Below are 10275 nucleotides of genomic sequence, written 5' to 3' on the forward strand. Positions count from 1 at the left end.
TCAATAAATTATCGAAATATTAATTATTAATATAAAACTTGTTATTAATCCAAATGTAATACTTTATTGTTCAACAAAACATGCCATGATCTATTTATATATGAACGAAAAGTATGTGTGAACTGTGAACCAAACCATTGCATTGATTTTATATATAAAAAACCAGCCGTAACAAATTATCCATAAATATTGTTTAAAAGTAGGTAAGGTATATTTCGGTATAACTTCCTTTTGAAGCCGCCCTAGAATAGTAGTATATATATTATTTAAACTTCGCAGTAGGACCGATTCAGCATTATTGATAGGTACCTAATTTATCTTCGTTCCTGATTTATTTTGTTTTGTGGCTAATGGGAAGTTTACTTCTAAGTGTTTTTTTTACCAATTTATTATTAATTCTGCATCACACCTATCGGTAGAATATATAACATCAATGATATCTATATTATATTGTTTCTATTTATTACTCTATGGTAAAGTTACGTAATATTTAAGTAGGTAAATGACTTCTGACTTATTTTTAAATAAGTCCTTCAACTCATTAGTGACTTCGGTGACCTAAAATTCATTTTGAGTAATAAGAAGACCTAATCCCTCTCAGTATTAGAGGACGCTCGTGCCCAACAGTGGGACAGTATAATATAATATAGGGTTGATATATAAGTATTATAATTAGGAGGCATGAATTTATCCTATGTAGGTAGATATAGCGTGTCCTTGTTCGTTCGTATACATAACCTTATACCCACTTACCCATGTTTACTTTTTAAAATTCCATGTTGGTCATTGTTTACCTTAATAATATACCTAGATCGTTACCGCAATAGAATAATGTAAAACTTATTAGAAAATGTTGTATAAGTTTAAATGTATGTGTATTTTGTAGGTAATCATATTTATTTGCCGAGTAGAATTTCAGTAGGAAGATCATTAAGTATCACCACATCTTAAGAAGGGGTCATCAGTTAGTTTTTCTTTATGGGGAGTCCTATGTTCAGCAGTGGACTTTATGTGTCTGATAATGATAATGAGGTTGACGTGGTCGCACCTAGGTACGTCTTGTCGTTAGAGGTGCCACATAACATACCATTGTCATAGCAACAAGCACCGAATGTAGATATCGTAGGAGCGTGCATTTACAACGATTCCACGTCATAGTGGACCACGTAAGTGGTAAGAATCAGCGTGTGTATTTATATCCGTTTCTAACAGGCCGGCATAATTGTATTGACTGCCGGGGAGTTATCATTTTTCGTCAGTCGCCATTTCATTGGACCCCACTCCACTTACCATCAGGTGCAGTGCGGAAACTTTGTCGTGCAAGTATAAAAAAAAAATTACCCTAAAATAAATATTTTCAAGTTAGACCATTTGGAAAGGATGCGCCACATGCCTATTAACACGAACAGAAAATGCTGTCATTTTCAATATCACTACTACTTTGAAAGTACGATCAACCATAAAAGTAGCTCAACAAATTAAAAAAAATGTTGGTTAGAACACAAAAGTGTGTACAGGCAATTTGAAGTTTTGATTTTCTTCAGATTTATGTGGCTGTTAAATGTACCTATTGCACAGGAATTACATAAATTATTTTCAGCTCATTTAGGATTTAGTTTGGATTCTACTTCCTTTGCCAAAAAGATATAAAATTTGTTGTAACAACTAACAGTTTACCTCAGTACACTTGAAAGTTGACATTGAAAAAAGACATACGTAAGACTAGGCCAAGGCAGTATGGAATGAAAGACTATAGACTGTCCTCTAAGGACGAATAAAAAGAAATCTTGTTGACAGCTGTCAGTTTGACAGTAGTCAGTCTGACAGTTGTACTAACTTATTACCGTACTTATTTTTATATAATTTATTATACACAGAAAATAATAACATATTACACAAAACAGTAAATTAGGTGGTACACAAACATGCTGAATTTGTCAATACTTAGACAATTCTCCAGGTATCTTTTATATTTTATTACATAGTTACATATCATAACCTCTAAATATAATTTGGTTATTGTTTTTACTTTATATAAATTAAAAAAAATGAGATACTATTAATAACGGATCATTATATAGCCAATTTGTTTATTTATCTTTTCTAATTTTTGCAGAAAATCTTTGACAAATTTTTGATCCTCAATTCTAATAATATAAAAGAACATTAAATGGTCCTGTAAATATTTCCTAGTTTTGCATTAACCATTATGTTGATAGGTATTATATCATGTATATTATACTGTTTAACATATCATATTATGCTAAAAAACTAAATTCAAATCTAGGTTTTAACTATGTACTATCCATTTGATTTCTTAATGTAAACATGGCCAATACTGCGAACATCTCAAATATGGTTTGCACTGATATTGCTATAATAATATGTATTAATATTAATTTCAGGTTATCAATATGCCCTCTCGCTAAAATTCAACTCAACACTCGGAATGTATCTACAACAGCGGCATTGCAGTTTAAAATCACAGACCAGTTGTGGTATGTTATCAGAATTATAAATATTATTTATTTTGAATGTTATCAAAAGCAATAGTAAATTTTTTTTGTTTGCTGGTGGTAGGATATATTTTATTTTTATTGGTCCAGATAGCAACCATCATACACAAGGTGTTATAATCCACCATAGTGGCCTACGTAAGTCACATTCTGGGATCAGCCTGTGTATATCCGTTCCACACACCGACATAATTGTGTCAACTGTTGAGGATTAACCTGTTATATCAGGTGCGATGGCATCCTTTTTATTAGGAAATGTTTGTGTAGATAGTTTTATTGATAAAGTAAGAGTAATAAGAAAATTAAAATATTAAGTAATAAGAAAATTATTTTATCCATGAAAAACATGTTACTCTCGGATATTTACTTAGCATCTTAAAACACTAGCTTTAATTAATTCTACACATGTGAAACTGAATTTCCAGGATAAAAGTCGTTTTATATGTTTCCCCATTCTGAGATTCGATCTCCAAAATTTTATCATAATCAATTTGTTGATTTTGGAGTTTATCATATTCAAATAGATGTGGTGGGGGACTTAGTTTTATAATATGTAAGGATTAAGAATGGTGTCTATTCCAAATCAATAATATTAGCACTTTGCCAAGTATGTATTGGAAAATATTTCTTGTCTTGCTAGTATGGTCCTGGCAAAGTGATTATATTGAACTCAATATTAAGTATTAATTCCTAGCCAGTGGGAACAATTATGCTTGCTAGTTTGACTCACAATATACGAGTATACCAACTGATCCTGGAACATAACATACTTATGTAAGCTATTATGGTGGGTTTTAAATATGGTGGTCACTATTTAAGCGGATACAAATATCCTACTACCCCTCTGCAACTTCTCTGGTAGCGACAGATGAAGTTATCGATATAATAATTTTGGTAAATATAAATTATATGTATGCAAATCATTGGTAAAAAAAATATCCTACAACTGGGAAATTTATAATTTTAGGGCAGAACCAATGAAAAAAAAGAAGAAAGTGGACCCAGCAATTATTAAAGCACGAGAGGAACGCCGTCGTAAGAAAATTGAAAAGCAGATTCGGCGGCTTGAGAAGAACGCCCGGCAGTTGAAGCCTATCGACGAGATGGAAGTTTCACTTGATATCATCGACCAACTTGGGTATTATTTGTCATAGTTACAGTTAGTGTAAAAGTGTAGTAAAGAGTATATCTTGCACAAAATATACCAATACTATTTATTATACAAATATTAAGATCCTGCCATGTTTTATTCTCTATATTATGTTAACGTATAATGTTGAGATTTATTTTTGTATTATCAATAATTATACCCTTTTTCATTATATTATGACTTGTTCCAGAAAACGTAAGAGGCCTACGATGCAGTTATCACCAGCTGAGGCGGAGGCCCGTGCTTTACTTGAGAAAGAATGGACCCGATACAAAAGGGAAGAGTACATGGCGAACATAGCACAGATCGACAGGATTATGGCCTCACAGAGGAGGGCCCTAGACAAGCTCTATGAGGAATCTGAAGAGTTGTATGATGAGGCTATTATGGTACGTAAAATTAGTAAGGGACTATATATTTTTTCTGACTCTCTGGTGTAGTTGTTTTGCAGTATGACTGGTTAGATGAAGTCTCTGGGTTTGAACCTCGGATCAGGTAAATCTATAGGTATTTTTGCTCAGTATCAGTTTAGAGACAGGAATTGTTTATAAATGGTAATAGGCTCAGCCTCTAATCCATTGTATCTGATAAAGCTGTTGAACAGTGAGTGCAGTGTGCCTACCATTAAATGGGCAGGAGGCATGGTGTCATGTTATATTTTATTGCATACGCCTCCAAATCGCCAGTACCCCACTGGCGATTAAACTCCGCATTAATAAATAGTATTAATACTATGAGGACATATTCATGATTCTGTTGTATTGACTAAAAGTATCATAAGTGTACTAGTCTACTGTCACTGGGCTGTGTTTATAGATAAAATTTAGTTTTTCTGAAGCAGAATAACAGCTCAGACTCTGACAAATTAAAGTCAGCGTCTTAAAGTCGTCGCTATTTAATAGACAGATATCAACCACATTTCAAATGATATCTTAAGTCACAGCATATGACGTTTTCTATAAATTTTGTTTATTGAATAATACTGAGTCAGCTGAGAACAAGCTTCTAAATGTAAACATAAGCTTTGTTTATTAAATAGTTCAATATATTAAATGTCATATTAAGAGCCTACTTAAAGGTGAGATGAATTTATTAAAACGGGCTCTAAATCAAATTCTATCTCTCATATTAAATCTCTCTACATGTAGAGTTAAGAATGTAAATGTGTTAATGTAGTATTGAATTTTTGGTTTTTAATTGTTGACTTTGGTTCATTAAAAATATATACACATCACGCATTTGTCCCCGAAGGGATATGCATAGGTGCAACCAGGGCACCCACTTTATGCCAAGTGTGTTCCGTCCCATGATGTGATAGGGGTCGAGCCTATCGCCATGTCGGGCACAAATTCTAAACTCCGGGCTGATAATAATAATAATATCAGAACTGTATTATATACTTGCCCACTGCTGAGCACAGGCCTCCTCTACTTGCTGAGAGGGATTAGGCCTTAGTCCACCACGCTGGCCTAGTGCGGATTGGTAGACTTCGAAATTCCTATAGAGAACTTATGAGATGTACAGGTATCCTCAATGTTTTCCTTCACCGTTAAAGCGAAAGATAAATTCACAAAGAATACACACATGATTTTTTAGAAAAGTCAGAGGTGTGTGCCCTTGGGATTTGAACCTGCGGACATTCGTCTTGGCAGTCCGTTCCACACCCACCTAGGCTATCGCCGCTTTTTTTTTTTTATAAATGGCTTTTAATTTTTTTATAATGGCTATAGCCGGGCTGATACTGAGCAGAAGAAATCAAATATCACTTTGCTTGACCCGAAATTGGAATCCAGGACCAGACTCAGAGCGCTGCCATTCCGCGCATGCAGTACAACTACGAGGCAATCTGTATTAAAAATATAGACCAGTATATTTTTTCATTATCTTGATTATAACTCAGAAAATGAGTCTGCATTTCCCTATTATGGCTTGATTTAATAAATAATTCAATTCTAAAATTTGCCTTTTTTCCACAGCCGGACCTTCAACTAATACCGTACAGCATCAACGGCCCCGTGGCGACACCACCGATCAAGAACTACAATTCTCCAGACGGTGACTATATCGACGTGTCCAAGAAATGGGATAATTAGTTAAAATTGTATATAGGTAATGTTTAGTATATTAAAATTATGTTTGAAAATGATGCATTTTTACTGACTTAAATCACCACTGGCGATTATTTGAGAAATTAAGGCATTGGTCTGTCATGTGATAAAATGTACAGTTGAATTATGTAGTTTAGTAGGTACTCAATAAAATAGCCTGAACTAAGCTCCCGATGTTATATTGGAACCCATAGAATTTTAAGAAGTAATATTTATAATGCTAGGTCTGTTACTGAAAGAGATTTCCTGTTACGCAACGGGATTTCAGGTAGTCAAAGGCGCTGTTATTCTGAATTTTCGTTTTATACTCGTTTGATTAGTTATAGCAGCTCTAGTTTCCTGGAACGGTATAAAAAATAAGATCTTGTCTTATTTCGCTGCCCTGAATTATGAAAATGACCAGTCCTGAGTAAGCCTTCATACTTCGTGGGTTTTTCATTGTATAAAGCAGATTTGTTATGGCAGGGTACAAGTATAACATACCGGTATACTATTCCTATAACATTTGAATTACAGCGCTACCGATAAAAGCTATCAGACTAAGCATAATGCTCAAATTGCATTATTTTATTTCAAAATAGAGTTTAGAAATGTAACATGCAACGTTCCCATCGATTTGTTTGAATTCCGGGCAAAGGAATCACTTGAAATACCTACGTCCGCTGTTGAGTGCAGTCGTAAAGTCATCCGAGGTTTAAATCGATTTTCACGCTTGAACCAACACGAATATAGAATTGATTACTGGTTGCGAACAATAAATATTTTTTGGTATATTTTTTCCAACTGAAATGTTGGCTGCTCGATGAAATGTACACTTCATATCGATGATAAATACAGCAATAAAATATAAAAATGATATTTCTGTCAACAACTTGAAAGTAAGTAAATATGTTTAAGTTATTATCAGATTATATTACGATATATATTGAGATATACTTTTTATGATTATATTCTATTGCAGTGCGCAAAACTTTATTAAAATTATGTATTATAATTTTGTATGCGACTACTGGAGGCAGAAAATGGCCTAACCCGCTGGATGACAAAGTAATATATGTAAGCAATCCTATTGAAGCTGATCTTCCTAGTCATTGGATACCATTGAGCATCATAAAACGTGTAATAGAAATGCGCGTGCCGAGAACAAGTGCAGCCTACACACAAAAGGATAAAAAGATAAAATTGAAATACATATTGAGTGGTACCAAATTAATCCCGAAGTATAAAATAACACCAAAAGTACCTAAACATCATGAAAAACAGCCTCTATTTTTAATACTCGGGCAATCTACAACTAAAGCAAAAGAAATAGGCACTGCTACTTCTCGAACAATTACACTTATTAAAGAGAATACAACACAAACTCCAGAGGGTTCAGCCGACTATATAAGTAAGAGCAATGACTTGAATGCTGGGTTGATAAGTTCTGAAAGTCTAGCAGCGCTAACGGTTACTAATTCAAAAATATCAAACTTTAATAATACGAGCGTAGTTGTAACGGAATCTACAAAACCTATCTTATTTGGAAACAAACACAGAAACTACATTGTGTACATCACCTGTCACCTCTTCAACTATTATACCGTCTTCGGCAATTACTGCACCTAAAATAACTAAAGTAACTCTCAATCCAACACCCATAATGTCTACAGCAATAACTTTAGAAACTAGTGCAATAACAATCACTTCAACTAGTTCACCAACGGCAATTACGACAACTACTACATTGTCATCTTCACCACAAACAACATTAACAACTACACTTTCAAAGTTGAGTGCAACTAAATTTCAATCATCAACATCAATGATATCTTTAACTACTACAAAGACTATTGCAACTTCAACTACATCTTCGACAAAAACGACTCCACAATCGACATCCACAACGACGGAATCAGAAGACTCAGGTGATCCGTTCTATTAGTATTAATAAAATTTTAATATTTTTATGAGTGTTAGTTTCTTAATTTATAATTCATTAATAATAATAAAATAAATAAAATGTTTCTTGTAACACTTCCGAAATTCTTTCGGAACTACGAGGCATCACAGCGCCTATAATATTGAAATATATTTAGTACGTAAACACGCAATTACTCTTAATCAAATCAATAAAAATTTGATACCTGTAGGTAGTTTGATTTTGTGTCTAACTCGGATATTTACCCAATTAGAATTATTATGATTAGAATAATTATTTACTTCCTACTGCCTACTATTCACAGCCGAATTTATAGTTTCCTTAAGTATAGGCCACTCCCTATTTCAATTACGACGCTTCTAGGCCGCGGCCCTATGACCTATTAATAAATTCGCATTGCTAGTGTTAGTGAGCAGTCGTATCGTTTACCATCAGGCGTCATACCATCATTGATCTGTATAAAAATATGTATAGAAAGGGGGCCTTGTTTCGTCCACGAGGCGAATCTGTTTTTTTGCAATTACGGGCTTTCTAATCATAGGATAGCTTTGATAGGCATATGTCATTATGACATTGTGTTACTAAGTGAAACAAGATACTCGTTTTCACCTTTGCTGAAATTGTGCCAAAAATCATTGATTAATAACTAATATTTTCACGAAATACCCTACGGTTTTAATTATCAGATTTTTTTATCATTTTCTAGTTTAATGCGAATATGGCGGTGTGCATGGGTGTATTCCTGACTGGAAGTATGATTTCGCCATTGCAACGAATTATCTTAGAGTAGTAGTAGTGGCTTTAGGGCGCCTAAATTAAAATTACTTTTTGTTAATATTTATTTTGTTCGAAACACACTTTTTTATTTAACATCCACCGGCTCAAGTAACTTATTGCAAAGTGTTATTTTCAAGTAAATAAGTATGTGGGTTTCATTTAGTAACGCGATGTCAAAATGACCCTGTGTATGTTCATTGACTATAACGCCCATTATTACAAAAAGACGGATTCACTCTCGTGGACGGATAGGTCCCCTTGACTACTAATATCTTCAAGTGGTAATGAGCGTGTGCCGCAAAATACTCTATGCATAATAACAGTAACAAATCACCCAATTGCTTAAAAATTCAAAGCAAACGCTTTATCTAGTACAATTACAACGCATTGTTATAAAAAAATGCATTACATCTCAATACTACTTAGTCACGTTTACCCTTAAATATTTTTTTTTCGAGATAATGGTAAATTTAAAATTTAAAGAAGGGTGTGCTCATTGTTATATTCGCTTAGTAATTACCTACTCCATACAAATTGCTTTTAATGCTGAACATTGCATTTTTTAGTATTCAAAGATCTTTCGGTTGAGAGGGTGTGTAAATATAATACGCACTTAAACGCCTCCCATAACTGCCTTTATTGAAATTTTAGCAACCTCAGTGTTTATTATATTTTGAGTTATTAGATATTTTTCTTATATTATGGAAGTGTTTTGTAATATAAAACGTAGATCGCAAGTCCCTTCAGGGCTTGCTTGCACATGTGGAGATTTGAAATTGATTGTCAGTAGGTACCTAGTTGAATTAACATTCATCGGGTGATGATTTCTAAAGTTTCTATGTAATTGATTTCGCAGAAACGGCTAGTTCGATTTGGACAAAATATTGATTTTGGTTAGGTTTATTGTTATGTCTCAAAAGTTTACTGTGGTATTAGGTACTTATGTAAATTCTTCTATCAATGTACACATACATTACAAATTATGTATAATATAATTTTCACGTGAAAATATACTTATATATGCAATTAAATATAATTACGTTTTTATACAAGTCTTTATAATATTAATTTACTTTTACACTTCATACGTATTACCTATATCCGATATTCTGTTAAATTATGTAAAAATATCACATACATAAACAATATCGAAATATTTTATGAAACTGACATTATTGTGTAATATTCGATAAGCTCGCCTTGCCATGTACGGCTACATAATTTTTATTTTACTAGTTTTCCTCTTCGATGATATTGAAAGTAAAAAGCATTTGCGCATATTCGGCGGCAGAGATATAGAAGACAACGAATATCCACACATTGTCAGAATGGAAATACTAAAAGTCGGTAAGGATATAATGTACCGTTATCATATATGTACAAGCGCAGTCCTTACACCGGAGTGGACGCTGACAGCAGCGCACTGCTTCGGAGACATCAACAAGCTGCTTCTAACAAGACGTTACAGGCACAGCAAAGCCTTCAAAATCGCTTTAACGCACTTAAACGATATCAAGCCTATCATATGGTTCGGCAACGTGCGCGATGAACCCAGTAAAAACACATACAGTGATATCGTAGATAGCGTGTTACACCCGGCCACTAGATTAGGGGTAGCTAGAGTAGGTTTGCATAAGTATTCGTACTACCAGAACGACGTAGGGTTGTTACGTACAGAAGCAATCAGAATAAAGCAGTACGCGAAACTGAGCGCCCTGCCTGCAGTAAGTCTCAAGGGTCATGAGGTGGAGGTGTTCGGGTACGGCCTTACTAATTCCAGCGATGGGATTATAGGCGATACGC

The 10275-nt window shown here is 33.9% G+C and overlaps 2 protein-coding genes across 2 annotated transcripts in view; both read left to right on the forward strand.

Annotated features, from left to right (window-relative positions):
• Positions 1 to 1800: 1800 nt before the first annotated feature.
• LOC119189236 (39S ribosomal protein L40, mitochondrial-like) lies at positions 1801 to 5809 on the forward strand. Its single transcript, XM_037438329.1, has 5 exons — positions 1801 to 1960; positions 2406 to 2498; positions 3484 to 3654; positions 3857 to 4055; positions 5643 to 5809. The coding sequence occupies exons 1-5, from the start codon at positions 1926 to 1928 to the stop codon at positions 5757 to 5759; spliced, it is 615 nt and encodes a 204-aa protein (XP_037294226.1). The 5' UTR covers positions 1801 to 1925; the 3' UTR covers positions 5760 to 5809.
• A 3991-nt stretch (positions 5810 to 9800) lies between these two features.
• Positions 9801 to 10275, forward strand: part of LOC119189202 (autophagy-related protein 2 homolog A-like) — an 18662-nt gene continuing 18187 nt past the window's right edge. Inside the window, 1 exon segment of the mRNA XM_037438254.1 lies at positions 9801 to 10231. Coding sequence (XP_037294151.1) covers positions 9801 to 10231 — 431 coding nt within the window.

This window comes from Manduca sexta, chromosome 13, assembly GCF_014839805.1.
Source record: "Manduca sexta isolate Smith_Timp_Sample1 chromosome 13, JHU_Msex_v1.0, whole genome shotgun sequence".
In the NCBI taxonomy this organism is placed as follows: Eukaryota; Metazoa; Arthropoda; class Insecta; order Lepidoptera; family Sphingidae; genus Manduca; species Manduca sexta.

What these genes read in the sequence shown, in the direction of transcription:
- LOC119189236 (XM_037438329.1), top strand. Translation starts at nt 1,926, where the DNA reads ATGCTGAATTTGTCAATACTTAGACAATTCTCCAG. An exon ending in GATATCATCGACCAACTTGG is followed by an intron (nt 3,655 to 3,856) that starts GTATTATTTGTC and finishes GACTTGTTCCAG; the next exon opens with AAAACGTAAGAGGCCTACGA. An exon ending in TGTATGATGAGGCTATTATG is followed by an intron (nt 4,056 to 5,642) that starts GTACGTAAAATT and finishes TTTTTTCCACAG; the next exon opens with CCGGACCTTCAACTAATACC.